This window comes from Ovis aries, chromosome 1 (genome assembly GCF_016772045.2).
Source record: "Ovis aries strain OAR_USU_Benz2616 breed Rambouillet chromosome 1, ARS-UI_Ramb_v3.0, whole genome shotgun sequence".
Taxonomy (NCBI): domain Eukaryota; kingdom Metazoa; phylum Chordata; class Mammalia; order Artiodactyla; family Bovidae; genus Ovis; species Ovis aries.
The window spans coordinates 55,129,391-55,149,226 of NC_056054.1; the positions used below are offsets into that span (position 1 = coordinate 55,129,391).

General features: G+C 40.0%; 1 protein-coding gene across 1 annotated transcript in view; it reads left to right on the top strand.

Moving 5' to 3' along the window:
• The window catches only part of IFI44 (interferon induced protein 44), a 65,881-nt gene that overhangs the window by 25,657 nt on the left and 20,388 nt on the right, over positions 1-19,836 (top strand). Inside the window, exons 9-13 of the mRNA XM_042250157.2 lie at positions 4,032-4,075; positions 9,320-9,365; positions 10,044-11,090; positions 14,169-14,290; positions 15,865-16,042. Coding sequence (XP_042106091.2) covers positions 4,032-4,075; positions 9,320-9,365; positions 10,044-10,114 — 161 coding nt within the window. The 3' untranslated portion in view covers positions 10,115-11,090; positions 14,169-14,290; positions 15,865-16,042. The remainder of the gene's footprint in view (positions 1-4,031; positions 4,076-9,319; positions 9,366-10,043; positions 11,091-14,168; positions 14,291-15,864; positions 16,043-19,836) is intronic.

The following is a 19,836-nucleotide window of genomic DNA, read 5'->3' on the forward strand; positions in this document are numbered from 1 at the left end:
TTTTCTCTCACCTTTTCATAGTTTTCTATTCAAAACAAGTTTTATCACCATTTGCAGCCAAGTAGAATCAAAGTAGGTTATAAAAATCGATCCATGTTTATACCATTTTCATACATCATTTAAGATTACCACATGATGCACCAAATATCTGTAATTGGTTCCAGTTTCTCATTTATGGGCTCAAATGACAACACTGTATGTCCAGAGAAGTGAGAATATCTTCATTACTTCAACCAGGTTAAGTCCGTGACTGAAGAGATAAGTTCATAGTTGGCAATGAGAGCTGGGAAGGGGGCGGAGAGGAGAATGACAGTCCATGGGGAGAGTGAGAAAAAGGCAGAGAGTGGGAGAGAGAACTGGGGAAGCTGAGAATCTGACTGCGCTTAGAAGGAATGATCTCCCAGGTCTCTGGAAGCTCCCACCTGGATCGCTGATCAGTGTGTTGGCTGGGTCCCTCTGTTCAGCTGCTCATTTCATGTTTTCTCTTTGTTGCTGTTAGTCACAAAATAAATTGGTTGAGTTAGAGCTAGTATCAGTCATAAAGCCACAATACCCATTTTATTTTCCCTGTACAACATTTATTATTGCTATTTCCCCTTAATGTCAGTTATTGCAGAAATTTAGAATAATATACGGGATTAAGAGGCTTTCCAGGTGGCTCAATAGGTAAAGAATCTGCCACCAGTGCAGGAGCTGTGGAAGATGGGTTTAATCCCTGGATTGGGAAGATCTCCTGGAGAAGGGCATGGCAACCCACTCCAGTATTCTTGCCTGGAAAATTCCATGGACAGAAGAGCCTGGCAAGCTACAGTCCATGGGGTTGCAAAGAGTTGGACACAACTGAAGCAACTAAGCATGCATGCATGCACAGGGTTATGAAGCAAAAACTCACAAGGGCTAACTGTAACCCATTCACTCTTTGAATCATCACATTAATTTATATGATACTTCAGTTCAGTTCAGTCTCTCAGTCGTGTCTGACTCTTTGCGACCCCATGAACTGCAGTATGCTAGGCCTCCCTGTCCATCACCAACTCAGAGTCCACCCAAACCCATGTCCATTGTGTCAGTGATGCCATCCAACCATCTAATCCTCTGTTTTCCCCTTCTCCTCCTGCCCTCAATCTTCTTTAGGGTCTTTTCAAATGAGTCAGTTCTCCGCATCAGGTGGCCAAAGTATTGGAGTTTCAGCTTCAACATCAGTCCCTTCAATAAACAACCAGGACTGATCTTTAGGATGGACTGGTTGGATCTCCTTGCAGGCCAAGTGACTCTCAAGAGTCTTCTCCAACACCACAGTTCAAAAGCATCAATTTTTCTGTGCTCAGCTTTCTTTACAGTCGAACTCTCACATCCATACATGACATACATCCATACTGGAAAAACCATATTCTTGATCAGAAAGACCTTTGTTGGCAAAATAATGTCTCTGCTTTTGAATATGCTAATCTAGGTTGGTCATAACTTTCCTTCCAAGGAGCAAGTGTCTTTTAATTTCATGGCTGCAGTCACCATCTGCAGTGATTTTGGGACCCAGAAAAATAAAGTCAGCCACTGTTGCCACTGTTTCCCCATCTACTTGCCATGAAGTGATGGGGCCAGATGCCATGATCTGCGTTTTCTGAATGTTGAGCTTTAAGCCAACTTTTTCACTCTCCTCTTTCACTTTCATCAAGAGGCTCTTTAGTTCTTCTTCACTTTCTGCCATAAGGGTGGTGTCATCTGCATATCTGAGGTTACTGATATTTCTCCCAGCAATCTTGATTCCAGCTTGTGCTTCTTCCAGCCCAGTGTTTCTCATGATGTACTCTGCATATAAGTTAAATAAGCAGGGTGACAATATACAGCCTTGACTCACTCCTTTTCCTATTTGGAACCAGTCTGTTCCATGTCCAGTTCTAACTGTTGCTTCCTGACCTGCATACAGGTTTCTCAAGAGGCAGGTCGGGTGGTCTGGTATTCCCATCTCTTGAAGAATTTTCCAGTATATTGTGATCCACACAGTCAAATGTTTTGGCATAGTCACTAAAGCAGAAATAGATGTTTTTCTGGAACTCTCTTGCTTTTTCCATGATCCAGCAGATGTTGGCAATTTGATCTCTGGTTCCTCTGCATTTTCTAAAACCATCTTGAACATCTGGAAGTTCACGGTTCACATATTGCTGAAGCCTGGCTTGGAGAATTTTGAGCATTACTTTACTAGCATGTGAAATGAGTACAATTGTGCAGTAGTTTGAGCATTCTTTGGCATTGCCTTTCTTTGAGATTGGAATGAAAACTGACTTTTCCAGTCCTGTGGCTAGTGCTGAGTTTTCCAAATTTGCTGGCATATTGAGTGCAGCACTTTCACAGCATCATCTTTCAGGATTTGAAACAGCTCAACTGGAATTCCATTGCCTCCACTAGCTTTGTTCGTAGTGATGCTTCCTAAGACCCACCTGACTTCACATTCCAGGATGCCCAGCTCTAGGTGAGTGAGAGCGATCACACCTTCATGATAATCTGGGTTGTGAAGATCTTTTTTGTACAGTTCTTCTGTGTATTCTTCCCACTTCTTCTTAACATCTTCTGCTTCTGTTAGGTCCCTACCATTTCTGTCCTTTATTGAGCCCATCTTTGCATGAAATGTTACCTTGGTATGTCTAATTTTCTTGAAGAGATCTCTAGTCTTTCCCATTCTGTTCTTTTCCTCTATTTCTTTGCATTGATCGCTGAGGAAGCCTTTCTTATCTCTCCTTGCTCTTCTTTGGAACTCTGCATTCAAATGGGTATATCTTTCCTTTTCTCCTTTGCTTTTCACTCCTCTTCTTTTCACAGCTATTTGTAAGGCCTCCTCAGAGAGCCATTTTGCTTTTTTGCATTTCTTTTTTTGGGAGATGGTCTTGCTTCCCTGTCTCCTGTACAATGTCATGAACCTCCGTCCATAGTTCATCAGGTTATCAGATCTAGTCCCTTAAATCTATTTCTCACTTCCACTGTATAATCATAAGGGATTTGATTTAGGTCATACCTGAATGGTCCAGTGGTTTCCCCCACTTTCTTCAACTTAAATCTGAATTTGGCAATAAGGAGCTCATGATCTGAGCCACAGTCCGCTCCTGGTCTTGTTTTTGCTGACTGTATATAGCTTCTCCATCTTTGGCTGCAAAGGGAATGATCAGTCTGATTTCAGTGTTGACCATCTGGTGATGTCCATATGTAGACTCTTCTGTGTTGTTGGAAGAGGGTGTTTGCTATGACCAGTGCTTTCTCTTGGCAGAACTCTGTTAGCCTTTGCCCTGCTTCATTCTGTACTCCAAGGTCAAATTTCACTGTTACTCCAGGTGTTTCTTGACACTTCAGTTCAGTTCAGTCACTCAGTCATGTCTGACTCTTTGCGACCCCATGAATAGCAGCATGCCAGGCCTCCCTGTCCATCACCAGCTCCCGGAGTTCACTCAGACTCACATCCATCGCGGCAGTGATGCCATCCAGCCATCTCATCCTCTGTCGTCCCCTTCTCTTCCTGCCCCCAATCCCTCCCAGCATCAGAGCCTTTTCCAATGAGTCAACTCTTTGCATGAGGTGGCCAAAGTACTGGAGTTTCAGCTTTAGCATCATTCCTTCCAAAGAAATCCCAGAGCTCATCTCCTTCAGAATGGATTGGTTGGATCTCCTTGCAGTCCAAGGGACTCTCAAGAGTCTTCTCCAACACCACAGTTCAAAAGCATCAATTCTTTGGCGCTCAGCCTTCTTCACAGTTCAACTCTCACATCCATACATGACTACTGGAGAAACCATAGCCTTGACTAGACGGACCTTAGTTGGCAAAGTAATGTCTCTGCTTTTGAATATATTATCTAGGTTGGTCATAACTTTTCTTCCAAGAAGTAAGCGTCTTTTAATTTCATGGCTGCAGTCACCATCTGCAGTGATTTTTTAAGGGTGATCAAATACCCTCGCCAAAATCAAAGATAAGGAAAGTCATCAGCGCACAGTAAAACTAAGTTTGAAGCATCTGAATAAAAACATTTTTCACTTTGTTGTCTCAGGTGCCTGCCAAGAAGTACATGAATATGCAAACAGTGGAGAACAGGTAGGATCTTGGCACTATATGTCATCAACAAAAACTGCCTGAGAGTTCTTCCTAAAAATGAATCATTAAGAGGGTTTGTGTGCATGTGTGCTCACTCAGCTGTGTCTGGCTCTTTGCAACCCCAAAGACTATAGCCCACCAGGCTTTTCTGTCCATGGGATTTTCTCAGTAAGAATGCTGGGGTGGGTTGCCTTTTCTTTCTCCAGGGGATCTTCCCAACCCAGGGACTAAACCCATGTCTCTTGTGTCTCCTGCAGTAGAAGGTGGATTCTTTACCCTTCAGCTACCTGGGAATCCCTGAGTGTTTCCACCTTGGTTCAAATGGGTGACCCACTGTTCTAATGTGGTGTTTCTTTGCAGGAGCTATGAAAATGCATCATAAAGGGCACTCACACTTAAATGTTCAATTGATTTTCCAGTCAAAGTTCCAAAATTATTTAATGGGAAAAGATAGCCTTTTAAAAACCTATGCCAGAACACATGGATAAATAAACGAATGAGGAAAAGAAACTCTAACCCTGACCTCACCCCATATGCAAACATTAACTCAAAATGAGTTACAAAATTAATTGCTAGAGCTAAAATTATTAAATTTCTAGAAGAAAGCTTTAAGACAAAATCTTTATGACATTGAGCAAGGCAGATTTCTTAATAGACTCTAAAAGCCACATAAAAGAAAAAAAATTCAAAATTGATTAGATCAAAATTAAAAACGTTTTCTCTTTGAAGCACCTTGTTAAGAAAAGCACTGAGAGGGAAAAAATGAAACTATATCAATAAAGTGCTGATATCAGGAAAGTAAACAAAGACTTTATCCAGAACATATAAAGGACTCTTACTCAAAGAGAAGAAAAAGTTTTTAAATAGGCAAAAAGTGTGGCATATTTCACAAAAATGGCCAATAATCACAGAGGATGATCAACATCAGTAGTCATCAAGAAGATCCAAATGAAAATGTTGGTGAGATATCCTTATACACTCATCTGAACGGCTCAAGTCAAGAAGATGTACAATACTTCTCACAAAAGATGTGAAGCAACTGAAACTATCATACCTTGATATGGAAATTCAAAATAGCACATTAACTTAGGAAGATAATATGGTGTAAGTAAGTAAGTGTAAGTTACTTAGTCATGTCCAACTCTTTGTGATCCCATGAACTGAAGTCTATCAGGCTTCTCTGTCCATGGAATTCTCCAGGCAAGAATACTGGAGTGGGTTGCCATTTCCTCTTCCTGGGGATCTTCCGAACCCAAGGATCAAACCCGGGTCTTGTACGTTGCAGGCAGATTCTTCACCTTCTGAGCCAACAGGGAAGCCCCTTCTTATGAAATTAAACATATTTTATGATCTGATACAGCAATCCCATTCTAGGTATTTATCTAATGGAAATGAAAACATATGTCCATACAAAGACTTGTAAATTCATGTTTATTGCAACATTGTTTATAATAGTAATACCCCTCAACTGATGAGTGGACAAATTGTGTTATATGTAGTATATCCTATATGATAGTTTATCTTATGACCTGACCTTATCATGGAATGTCCGGATGTCTCTCTGTGTGTGGTTGTGTGTGTGCTCAGTCATGTCCAACTCCTTGCGACACCCTCTGTTCATAGAATTTTCCAGGCAAGAGTTCTGCAGTGGGTTGCCATTTCCATCTCCAGGGGATCTTAAAAACCCAGGGATTGAGCCCATGTCCTCTTGCATATCCCGCAATGGCAGGCAGATTCTTAACAACTGTGCCACCTGGGCAATTAGGCACTATTTATGGTTAAGTCTGTGCTATTTCCAGAAGAGACTGGCATTTGAATTGATAAACTGAATGAGGTGCATTGCCCTCCCCAATATGGGTTGTCATCTTTCAATCTGTTGAGGGTTTCAATAGGATATAAAGGTGGAGGAAGGGGTGATTTGCCCTGTCTGCCTAACTAAATTCTTAATTAAGCTATTAAACATTTAAATTTTGAAAAGTAAACCTATCCACAAATAAAACCCCATTCCTAGATGAATTCATCAAAGTATCTTACATACTTCATCATCAAATTAATTTCCAAATATGTCAAAGATAAAACAGTAAAACAAAAGCCAATATTTTGTCAATATCACAGTATATCTATTTATATGTGCTTTAATTTTGCAATATATTGTAGTTTTCATTGTACAAATTTGGGCCCCTCCTTTTTTTTTGCTAAATTTACTCCTGTTTCATATTTTGATGTTCTAGTAAATGATGGTAGTTTCTAATTTTACTTTAATATTTTTAATTGTGATTATTACAGCAATAAAATTGATCTTTATATTATTGACTATGTCCTGTGATCTTGCTAAATTTATTTTTAGTTCTTGTAGCTTTTGTATAAATTCAATGGGATTTTCTGTGTACATGGTTGATAATGTCCTTGACAAGTAAAGGCAATTTTTAGTCTTTCTTTCCAATATTTATGCTTTGCCTTTATCAATCAATCCCCTCTTTGTTTGTATGTCTATCTATCTATCTAACATCTATCTCTTTGCCTGATTAAATTGGCTAGTTAAAACCTCCATCACAAAGTTGAACAGAAGTGAGATAGACATCCTTCCCTAAGTTATGATCTTAGCTAGGAAGATTTGAGCCTTTCAAAATTGATATTAGCTGCAAGATTTTCAAATATGACTTTTATCATGTTAAAGAAATTCCCTCTTATTCCTAGTTTTCAAAATTTTTGTCATAGATGGGAGTTAAAGTTTTTCTTGTTTTCTCCCTGCATCTATTGCAATGATCACATGGATTCTTCCCTTTACTTTACTTATATGGTGATTTATTTATTTTTGATTGTCCAACTGATCATTCATTATCAGTATAAGCCATTCTTGGCCATTATACATTTTTCTGTTTGTATATTTATAAATTTGTGTATGTGTTTATGGGATTTTGGTGTGTAATTCTTTTTTTCTGGAGATGTCTTTGTCTGATTTTGGCTCCATTACATGAATTGGAATATGTTCTCTCTTCAATTTTCTGGAATGGTTTTTGTAGGATTGGTATTATTTTTCCTTAAATGTTTGATAGAATTTATCATTAAATCCTTCTGGGCCTCTCTTTGTGATAACGATTTTGATTATAATTTTAATTCTGTAATTGCTATAGGTTTATTTATGTTTTCTATTTCATTTTGGATATCTTTTCATAAGTCATACCTTTCAAGCATATTGTCCATAGGCCAGCTTTATTGGCATCAAGCTATTCATAATATTTCCTTATTATTCTTTTAAAATAGAACCAAAATCTATAGTGATGCATCTCTTTTTTGATTTTTCTTTTCTTTTTGGTCATTATAGCTAGATTTTGATTAATTTTATAAATTTAATCATTACAAACAATAAGCTTTGGTTCTACTGATTTTCTTCTTTGCTTTTCTATTTCTATTTAATTGATTATTTTCTCTAATCTTTTGTTAGTTATTTATTTTTACTTTGAGTTTACTTTATGCTGCCTTTTCTTGGTGCTTACCACTAGGATCTTGTTAATTTTATTAGTCATTGTTAAAAATCAGATTTTGATTTTATTGATCTCATCCATTATATTTTTGTGTCCTATTTAACTGATTTCTGCTTTTACCATTATTATTTCTTTCCTTTTACCTCACCATATGTGAGCCTACTCCTTTCTTGAAATAGTGATAGGTCTATTTTATCTATGAAAGTATTACTTTTCTTGGAATCTGTTTCAAGTTAACAGGCTTTTAACGAGGTTAAAGAGTTTCTAGAATTTCCATGTATCAAAACATTCATTGACTATGACTTGCTTACAGCAAGGTCTGCCTTTAAGAAACCAGCTAATCACATGTTGACATTTTCTACTTCCATGTTTTTGGGCAATAAACATGCTATGGTTACTGAAAAGCAGGAGGAAATAATGAAGAGAGAAAGGTGGAGGTAATTCAGTTCTGAGTACTTTGTTTGGGGCTCAGTATTTGCGTAAATACCTGATAGAATGGGGCAGTTGATGGTACTCAACTGCAATTCTGATTCTCAGTGGCAATTCTGACAGAGTAGTTGTCATAGATTTATAGTCTCCCAATGGCATTTTACTTTCTAAAGATGTCCTTGGGACAAAATTCTGTTCTTATGTAGGTTACAGTTTGGCCTCTTCTGCGGCACACAATTAATTATATCTGCTACTGTAAAGTGCACTGTTTGAACATTCAGTGAAAATATACTTTATACTAGGAAGACATCTCCTGGGATTTCCAGCCTTAAGTCACTTTTTTGTTGGAACAAAGCAGACAGCTTTATCATTTGGCAATCCTAGTAGAAAGAGACTTGAGACCATTATTTCCTTTAAAAAGAGAGAAAATAATAGTTCTACCTCTGGTTTTAAGAGAGTATCTTGCATCAGAACAAGCTTCCTGTCTTGGAACAAAAAGTAATAAAAGTCGGATACAATAAGAGAAGAATAAATAGGTAAAAACAGCTATTGGAGAGAAACCAAGTCAGCCAAAAATAAGAAAAAATACAGCAAGGTGAGCTCTTCTTTCTCTGCACCTTTTACACCTTGAGGGAGGGCCTTGATAATTAACAGTTTTGAAAATCAAAGGCCAAATAAAAGCAAAGGCTTAAAGCTTGTTTTAGTCTCACTGGGCTAGTGATGTAAAATAGAGGAGTTCAGAGATACCAAGGAACTCATCACTTCATGGGAAAAGTCCTGCAGAAAACAGAACCATGGAGAAGTAAAACCATCTATATGCTTGGCTTTTGCCCTCATATCATTATACAATGAAGAACAACACTACTTTGAAGAATCTTAGCTTGTTTTCTGTGTATACACCTGGAGCTTTTCAATTCTTTGTTTGGTCCTAACCTCCACAGACCACCAGAGTTGAGATTAGTAAGGGAAATACATAATATAAGCCCTTCTTTTTTCATATTTGTAGTTTAAGATGAACTAACACACCAAGGGAACAGCAGTAAAGGACCCTCAAGATGCTTGAGACCAGTTTCTGATGATGAAGAGACTAAAGGTATGAGGAATAAAGAACAATAGATTTTGAAAGTGAGAGGCTGGCTGCATTGGTTCTCTTGTTTTCCCTGAAAACCCTTTCACTGATGTCTCAGGTTGGAGACACTACCTAGGACTTCTTAGCACCGTACCTCACTTTCACCAGTTGTGACCTTCAGGCAGGAGTCAGCAACCTTTTCCCACAGAGGCCAGTTAGTAAATATTTGCAGCTTAATGGATGATGTTCTCTCTGCTGCAGTTACTGAACTCTGCTGGTGTATTGTTAAAGCAGCCAAAGACAGAAGGTAAGTAAGCGGGGATGGCCGTGTTCAAGTAACATTTTATTCATGGACACTGATAATTAAATTTCACATAGTTTCATGCATCAGGAAATATTATTCTTATTTTGATATTTTCTTCCGCCATTTAAAATGTAAGAAACATTCTTCACTTGCAAACTGTACAAAATTGGCCCATGGCTGCTGCTTGCTGATCCTTGTCTTAGAGCTTCAGGGTTTCCCTGGTGGCTCAGATGGCAATGAATATGTCTGCAATATGGGAAATCTGGGTTTGATCCCTGGGTTGGGAAGATACCCTTGAGAAGGGCATGGAAACCCACTCCAATATTCTTGTCTGGAGAATTCCATGGACAGAGGAGCCTGGTGGGATACAATCAATGGGGTCACACAGAGTCAGACACGACTAAGTGACTAACACATTAACGTTAACATGCTAACATCTTAGGGCTTCAGGTCCTTCCTGATATTCTGAATCCTCAGGAGACTCAGTACTGTTTTCCCATAACAACAGCATTATGGATCATATAAGGAAATATCCTGAGGACAATCTGTTCCTGGAATCAGTTTCAGCCACTTAATAGCCACACCATCAAGGAAGACATGAAGGCTAGTGAGTTTTGTGGTTATTCTCAGTGTATGCTCCAGAAATAATTCATTTGATTTTTCTCCTTCTTTAACTGGCAGACTCTAAAATATCAATAACCTCAGATATGCAGATGACACCACCCTTATGGCAGAAAGTGAAGAGGAACTAAAAAGCCTCTTGATGAAAGTGAAAGAGGAGAGTGAAAAAGTTGGCTTAAAGCTCAACATTCAGAAAATGAAGATCATGGCATCTGGTCCCATCACTTCATGGGAAATAGATGCGGAAACAGTGGAAACAGTGTCAGACTTTATTTTGGGAGGCTCCAAAATCACTGCAGATAGTGACTGCAGCCAAGAAATTAAAAGACGCTTACTCCTTGGAAGGAAAGTTATGACCAACCTAGATAATATATTCAAAAGCAGAGACATTACTTTGCCAACAAAGATCCGTCTAGTTAAGGCTATGGTTTTTCCAGTGGTCATGTATGGATGTGAGAGTTGGACTGTGAAGAAACCTGAGTGCTGAAGAATTGATGCTTTTGAACTGTGGTGTTGGAGAAGACTCTTAAGAGTCCCTTGGACTGCAAGGAGATCCAACCAGTCCATTCTGAAGGAGATCAGCCCTAGGATTTCTTTGGAGGGAATGATGCTAAAGCTGAAACTCCAATACTTTGGCCATCTCATGCGAAGAGTTGACTCATTGGAAAAAACTCTGATGCTGGGAGGGATTGGGGGCAGGAGGAGAAGGGGATGACAGAGGATGAGATGGCTGGATGGCATCACTGCCACAATGGATGTGAGTCTGAGTGAACTCCGGGAGTTGGTGATGGACTGGGAGGCCTGGCACGCTGCGATTCATGGGGTCGCAAAGAGTCAGACACGACTGAGTGACTGAACTGAACTGGACTGAACTGAACTGAAACATGAATGAGGAATGATTTAATATGATACGCTATTCCATTAAGAAGGGAAGGTGGAATGAGACAGGATTTTTTGGTTGAAATTTTACAATTGTAGTCCATGGGGTCGCAAAGAATCAGATACAACTTAGCGACTGAACAACAACAATAAATAACTTCTATTCATGAACAAGTCTAAGACTGGACTAGATTCTTCCACATGTTCAGGGGGACCATCAGTATTGAAGTAAGTGACTGGCTGGTTGGCTGAAACAGCATTATAGAAACTGACGTTTATCCTTGCTCTATGAGTTGAACCAGAGAATGGTCTGAAATAATAAATTAAAAGAAAGATGGGGGAATGACTATAAAATAATAAGACATTTGATAATACACTTTCAACTGTAAGATTGTTATAGTTCAGAAATTTATATTAAATTTAAAAAACCCAGAAATTCATCCCCAAGATTATAATGTTCATGCAAATCTTTTAAATTCAGACAGGAAAGTATTACACATACATTTTAGGTGACTATAAGGACACCTAAGGACATCTAAGTTCCAAGACATGTTTCTAGCTTTGGAAAAGGAAAATCAAATCTGATGTTTATAGCAAATTTGGGAAATGGATTTTCTTGCCCCTATCTGAAACTACACTCTGTTTCTTCCCTGAAAGAGTACTTCTAACAAAAGAATTCTGCAGAGTTTCTTTAACAAAGAAAAGGCTTAAGATGAAACATACCAGTATGAGGTCAAGAGGTTGCTTCAGAGAAGATATCTTTAGCAAGAAATGGAGTATTTAAGTGAAAAGACTCACTACTGGCTCCCAAATAAATATAAAGATGTCCAAGTCAAGCAAGAATTTTGCAAAGGCTATTAATTGAAAGGACCAGTAGATGGCATCAATATGTCAGGATAGACTCAAGGCTCAAGGAAAGAAAAAGGGTAATTTGGCAACCCCTTGCTTTCACGATCTAAGCTTGTACTGTTTGCCTCTCTGATCCTATCTGACCCTCTGAGTTATGGCTTCAATTTTATTCCACACTCAGGAAGGGTCCATGAGCACATCCCGGGGGACTTGGGACCTCAATGAAATGATGTGATCAGAAGAGAGTCGGATTTACCATTATAATTTCCCTGCTTCTGTCCCTATGCTCATTTCCCTTTCTTCCTCCTTCCCTTCCTTCATCTTCCCCTTCCTTCTTGCCTCCTTCCCTCCTCCTCTCCCTTCATCCCTTCTTCTGAACCTCAGGTGCAAATATCTGAGTGAATTACTTTATGCTTACCATCATCACAGGATGAAAATCTGTCTCTTTTTCTCATTTTCCTTCTTTCCCTGGACTTCCAGATAGATCTCCGCATAGGTATACAAGGAGTGTAGTTGACACCTACCCTTGACAGTATATGCACACATATAAACTATGTGTTTGATGCATGTGCATATATTTTTAATTTTTATGAATAGTAATATTTCATTGATCTTCGTTTCTTGTTTTCACTCAACACTCCATTTCTAAGAAATGTTCAAGCTGCTATTATTTCTGACTGCTAGCTATTATTATGCCATAGTATCAGTTCAGTTCAGTCGCTCAGTCGTGTCTGACTCTTTGTGGCCCCATGAATTGCAGCACATCAGGCCTCCCTGTCCATCACCAACTCCCAGAGTTCACTCAGACTTGCGTCCATCGAGTCAGTGATGCCATCCAGCCATCTCATCCTCTGTCGTCCCCTTCTCCTCCTGCCCCCAATCCCTCCCAGCATCAGAGTCTTTTCCAATGAGTCAACTCTTCGCATGAGGTGGCCAAAGTACTGGAGTTTCAGCTTTACCATCATTCCTTCCAAAAAATCCCAGGGCTGATCTCCTTCAGAATGGACTGATTGGATCTCCTTGCAGTCCAAGGGACTCTCAGGTGTCTTGTTCAACACCACAGTTCAAAAGCATCAATTCTTCAGTGCTCAACTTTCTTCACAGTATATACCTATTATATATTACTTGGTTATTCTTTTAGTGATGGACAAAACTAGATCTTGGTTGTTTGGGGGTAATCTTCTGTTTTTCTCTTTTCTTCTCTTAGTGCATGGTCAGACTTTAGAAAAAACACACTTTGTAAAGTGGCTTCCAAAAATGTGATAAACAGTGAATGAAACTGAGGAAACAGTTGTTAGGAAAAACATTTTCAGTTCTTTGCTCTGTTTCTTTAAGCCTTCTAGAAGGGCTTTCTGATTCTCATTATTACTATTTTTTACATTTTTTTTTTTTTTTGTCAAGCACAAGTTTAAAAACCAAGGAGATATTTATGTTCATTCTACTCTTAAGTTTGTTTTCTCTTGTTCAAACAATGTGCTTTAAAAAAAGAACGAAAATGAGAATTTTAGGAAATTAAAATAACTGGCTCAAGCTTTATAACCAACATCATGACTATTCCTAATCTTACTCTGCTCTACATCTATAAAATGTTTTAATGGAAAATGCAAATGCATTCTGCAGCATGAAGTATTGGTAAACTTCCCTTCTCAGATAGATGGGCAATACTACATGTCTTTGATGCAACAAATTGAATTGTGCTCCTCCAAATTTGTGTTGAAGTCCTAACTCTCCATGTGACTGTGTTGGAGATAGGACATTTAAGGAGGCAATTTAAGTTACATGATGGCATAAAGGTAGAATCCCAATTCTCTAGCACCAGTACTCTTTCATAATAGGAGGAGACACCAGAGTGTGCTCTCTACCACATGAGGACCTGGCAGGAAGTCAGCCTTCTGCAAGCCAGGAGGAGGGCCCTCACCAGCATGTGACCTAGTGGTACCCTGATCTCAGACTTCCAGCCTCCAGAACTGTGAGAAAATGTTTCTGTTGTTTAAGCCACTCAGTCTATGATGTTTTATTATGGCAGCCCGGGCTGACTAATGCAAAGGTGCAGATAATAAATATTTTAGGCTTGTGTGCCAGGACCAACATTACAAGGCTTATTCTGGAATGCCTTTCTAAGAGGCTGACAGTTGGCTTAGAAATCAATCACAAGCAGGATCCAATTATGCAAAACTCAAGGTGTTCCTGACAGTGTAAACATTAAGTGCAAAGTCCTCAAGGTAGTGGAAGTGGCATCCTGCTTGTGGGGGAACAAGAGAATAGGGACAACAATAGGACCAGTGTCTGGCTTACAGTCTGTCATAAGAGTGTGAGATGTATGAAATAAGGCAGGCTAATGAGGAGGGTGAGGTCCTGGTTAGATTTTGGAAAGGAACTTGGATTATAGTCTGAAGGTTGTAGGGTAGTTTTGGTGTGTGTGTTTAACTTTGTATTTCTTTTTGGAACACTTTAAAGGCTGAAAGTAACTTCATCTGATTCCTGCTGAAAAAGTCACTTTGGCTACCTAATGGAGTGGAAGCTGGGAGCCTAGTTAGTAGGTAATTGCAGACCTGGAATATCGATGCTGGAAAGCATGGGTAAGTCTCTGGCATTATTTAGATGCGGAATCATCTAGATTTATTGATAGAGTCATAATAGAGGGCAAGAGAAAGACAGGATGACACACTGTTTTTTTTTTTGTGGTTTCAATAGCAACAAAAGGGGCAGCGCTATTCACTCAGATGGGAAAAATAGAGAAGGGATAGAGTCTTTTCCAATGGGTGCGGGAGGTAAGAGTTTATTTTGGAAATGTTGCATGTAAGATGCTTATTAGAAATGCATGGAATTATTGAATAGGGAGTTATATATACAAGTCTACATCTCAGTGTAGAATGGTATTATCTTCTATACGGAGATAAAAGAAGAGTTTGAGTGGAAGCCCCTAGGGCAGGAGTGAGCAAGACAAAAGAGAAGAAAAGGCCCGAGGGTTGAGGCTGGGGGCATTTATAGACTGAGCAAGGGAGGAGGTGCCATCAAAAGACACCGAGAAAAAGCTTTCAGGGAGGCAGGAAGAAAACTTACCACAGGATAGCAGCCATTTTGGAAAAGAGAGTCAGAGAGGATTTCCAATTGCTTTGTGTGGACAAGAAGTTGTGAAGAATGAAGATGGATGCCGACCGCTGGATTTGGCAATGCAGGTGGTCAGTAGACCTGACAAGAGCCACTTGTCTAAGAGAACAGGATGGAAACCCCCAGTGGACCGTGTTGAAGAGAGAGTAGAGGTTTGGATTTGGAAGTTAGGAAGGAAATAGGATAAGTACTGGATTTGCCTTCTAAGATTTGAGACTGACATTCATCCCTGCCATGGACTAACTGAACCATCTGGGAAAAATCACTTAATTTCTCTGAATTTCATTTTGCTTTTCTGTAAATAAAATGCTACACATTTGGGGATGAAAGGCTACACACTACAGTAGTTATGGGATTCAATTAAACAATGCACGGAAAGTGCATTATGCATATAATAGACATAAGATTTTTTTTTTTCCTTTCACATTCTATTCCCTTGATCCACCCCTTCTATAGGTTGTGAACATTTCCATGTAAGGATCCACAGGTGGCCTTTGTAAGTGCCCAGAAACTCTGGGGTTGTGAATACAAAAACTACTTTAAAAAGAAAAAAGAGAGAGTTTGCTGCTCTAGTTTCCTCACTGGGCTTGATTTAGAGTCTGTAACTTGGTCTCTGAAGGCCACCCACCTGGGAGAGTGAGAGGATACTGGCCACATATGCTGACAACTCTGCTTGGGATCTATTAAAAGGTTCTGGTCTAAGGTCTGTCCACATCTCAGATGGACATTCCTACAGCCTGTGAGCAACAGGAGAACACGTATAAGCCAAGGGAGATGTACTTTTAAGCAGCAAAGCAGGACTGGCCTTGCCAAGTGGGGATCTGAGAATTTCTAGGCGCCTCGTAGTGTGTTGCTCTTTTAAGCACTTCGTCGTTCAGTCACTAAGTTGTGTCCGACTCTTTTACGACTCCAAGGTCTATAGCCTGCCAGGCTCCTCTGTCCGTGGGATTTCCCAGGCGAGCATACTGGTGTGGGTGGCCATTTCCTTCTCCAGGGGATCTTCCTGACCCAGGGATCGAATCTGTGTTTCCTGCATTTGTAGGCAGATTCTTCACCCCTGGACCACCAGGGAAGCTGCACATGAACTTATCCCCATAATAGAAAAATGGGTGGAAAGAAACCAGCGAACGGTCTTCCCTGAGCCTTCTGGGAAGTGCTGCCCCTTCCCCCAGGAGATACTGTTTCCTAGAAGATCACACTGAAGCCGCAATCAAAAGAAAGTGAGTTATTCCAGTTGAGGGATATGCCAACATGTTACCTTCTTTGAAGAATGTCTCCTTTCTCTCTCTTTCTCCACCCTTGCACCTGTCACTAGAAAAAACATTCCTTTTAAGCTTCATAATTTAAAAAATGCTTTACTAACTAAAATATTTGTTTGTGTAATAACAATAATATTAACTAATTACACCCAGCCTGATGAGTTGAATGTCACATTTCAGCCAAGTAGAACTCAAAACAGCTGAGCTATTAAATCCTGATAAGTGATAATGGAAAAGACTGCTCAGCCTTAACTCTAGTCATGCTACTAGCAGCTCTATAATTATAATTTCCTCTTTCATTAAGGACCATAATTTGCCATTGATTTTTATGTAAAATCCCATTGACTTCAATGGGAATCCCTTACACATGGCAAAGGGAAAATATGGCCTTTGTTATTTCCTTGAATGTTTCTAAAACTCATTTTTTGTGGTATGATTGGATGCCATATCAGGCAAATTTTCATCCTATTCTTTATATTTTATGTTACAAAATATATATAAGGTTGCTACTAGTCACCTTAGAATCTTTGTTATTTTTGAAAAAAGTTAGTATAGGATCATATTCCTAAGAGAATAGTGATACAGCTTGCATCTGTTTAAAGATAGATTTAAGTTCAAGAGAACAATCTTCACAGAACCTACAGACTCCCATCTCCCAATTTCATGATATGTTTCACCCTGTTTTATTGTTATTTTATTTGTGCATATGTCTGTGTGTATGTTGATAATGTCTGAAGTCTGTGAACTTTCAGGGTTATGTTTACATGGGACATGAGACATGTTAGAATGCAAATTCCCTTTTCCTTCTCAACCTGCTGCTGCTGCTAAGTCGCTTCAGTCATGTCTGACTCTGCGTGACCCCATAGATGGCAGCCCACCAGGCTCCCCTGTCCCTGGAATTCTCCAGGCAAGAATACTGGAGTGATTGCCATTGCCTTCTCCAATGCATGAAGGTGAAAAGTGAAAGTGAAGTCACTCAGTCGTGTTCGACTCTCAGCGACCCCATGGACTGCAGCCCACCAAGCTCCTCCATCCATGGGATTTTCCAGGCAAGAGTACTGGAGTGGGGTGCTATTGCCTTCTCCTTCCTTCTCAACCTACTCACTCACTATTCCAGCTAGCCATGTTTCCAGAGCAGCCCCACTCCTGGCTCCTCTTGAGACACACAGATTCTTGCACCTAGGTGCCTTCTGTTACATGGGCACAATCACAAGTATGTTGCCAAAAATACAATAATGACTGCCATGCTTTTCATCCATTTTATTTGCCATCAAAGCAGTAGAGCTGGAGAAAGGTAACGTTATATTTGTGTGTATATATATATATATATATTTAAAAAATATATATATATTTTAAAGATGTTCTTGATGTGGACCATTTTTAAGGATTTGATTGATTTTATTGCAGTACTGCTTCTATATTATGTCTGTCTTTTTTTTCTGGCCGTGAGGCATATGTGAATCTTAGCTTCTCAACCAGGGATTGAACCCACACACCCTGTGTTGGAATCCACACCCACTGCTTAACCACTGGATTGCCAGGGAAATTCCGTAACATATTCTTGTCAGTATTCTTTATGTCTCCCCCCTTTTCCCTCTCCTTTCCTTTTTTTCCCCCTTCTCATTCTTCCCTCCCTCTCTCTTTATGTCTCTCTCTTCCTCCCTATTCCTTCTTTCTTTCTCCCCCTGATAAAGACTTGATGCTCACTATTGGGAGGACTGTACACTTGTACCTTTCAATTAAAGCAAAGGCATGAGTAATCTTCACTGTGGGAGGCAGCACCCCTCTCTATTGCTTACTGAGCATCATGTGAGATGATCCTGGGAAATAGAGTTGGATGTGGATTTTACCTTTAGGAGTGGTGCTGGCTCCAGGCCCATGCACAGTGCTGGGGGAAATGAAACATAGTTCTCCCTTGGTTATTTATGATTTTCTAAAATAAAACTGTCCATTCAGTTCTGGGAAATGTGGCTTTATGAACATTAGCAGTGCAGGTGTACATAGAGCTCAACTCTGCCACTGTCTCAACAATGACTATGGACAAGTTACCCAACTATTTTGGGCAAATTTACTATTATTACAAGAAAAGGGTTAAGAATCAAGTGACTCTAAGGTCTTATGTTATCAGTTATTGTTATTTAACAAACTAATCCAAAATTTAGGTGCCAAACAATTTATTCCTGCCCATGGACTTCCCAGGTGGTGCTAGTGGTAAAGAATCCACCTGCCAGTGCAGAGACATGGGTTTGATCCCTGGATCAGGAAGATCCCCTGGAGGAGGAAACCCACTCCAGTAGTCTTGCTTGGAAAATTCTAAGGACAGAGGAGTCTGGTGGGCTATATAGTTCATGGGGTCGCACAGAGTTGGACACAACTGAGTGACTGAGCACATGGGTGGCCTGGGAAGGAACAGATGAGGGTGAGAGAAACGGGGTGGCTCTAGTTTGAGCTGTGGATGAAGCTGGAGCTGGCTCTTTTGGAGAGTTGAACCCATATCTGCTCCATTTGTGTTTATTCTGGGCCCAGGCTGAAGGGGCAGTAGGTACTCTGGGGAGGCTCTTCTTGTGTTGATATCAGAAGCACAAGTGAGTAAAACCAGTTACCCAAGGTCCCATCCAGCCTCATTCTGTGTCACATTTGCTAACATCCTGTTGGCCCAAAGCCATCCTGTGTGGCTTTTCCTGAAGTGGGGCAGGGAAGAAAAATAACTACTTGATACCAATGAGATTAAATGCAGAATTAAATTTCTCTAGATATTTATGTTTCCATTTTATATATTGGTGCCTCCAGAAAGGAGGGCTTCAGTAGAATACATTTAGGGGAGAATTTTTAAAATTATGGAGATGGGGTGCTGAGACTAAATGAAGAACAAGGCTTTCAAAATATTAGTTAAATAAACATCATGGAAAATTCCCTGTAATCGTTTTATTGTTCCTTTTTAAAATTTCATCTACTGATTTGATAATACTTACATACTAGGTAAAACATCAGTTGTGTTAGTCTCTCAGTTGTATGCAACTCTTTGGGACACTGTGGTCTGTCCGTGGAGTTCTCCTGGCAAGAATACTAGAGTGAATTGCCATTCTCTTCTCCAGGAGATCTTCCTGACTCAGGGATTGAACCCGGGTCTCCTGTATTGCAGGCAGATTCTTTACCATATGAGCTAAAGTAGTGCTAGTATGTCCAGAACAGAAACGCATGCAAGAGATGTGAAGCAGAATTTTTGAGTGAAAGATTATTATTCCATTTTTAACATTGTCTTACCAGAAATAGCACATCAGTTCCGTTCAGTCACTCAGTCGTGTCTGACTATTGGCGACCCCATGAACTGCAGCACACCAGGCCTCCCTGTCCATCAACAACTCCCGGAGTTCACCCAGACTCACATCCATCGAGTGGTGATGCCATCCAGCCATCTCATCCTCTGTCATCCCCTTTTCCTCCTGCCCCCAATACCTCAGCAGCAGAGTCTTTTCCAATGAGTCAACTCTTTGCATGAGGTGGCCAAAGTACTGGAGTTTCAGCTTTAGCATCATTCCTTCCAAAGAAATCCCAGGGCTGACCTTCAGAATGGACTGGTTGGATCTCATTGCAGTCCAAGGGACTCTCAAGAGTCTTCTCCAACACCATAGTTCAAAAGCATCAATTCTTTGGCACTCAGCTTTCTTCACAGTCCAACTCTCACATCCATACATGACCACTGGAAAAACCATAGCCTTGACTAGATGGACCTTAGTCTGCAAAGTAATGTCTCT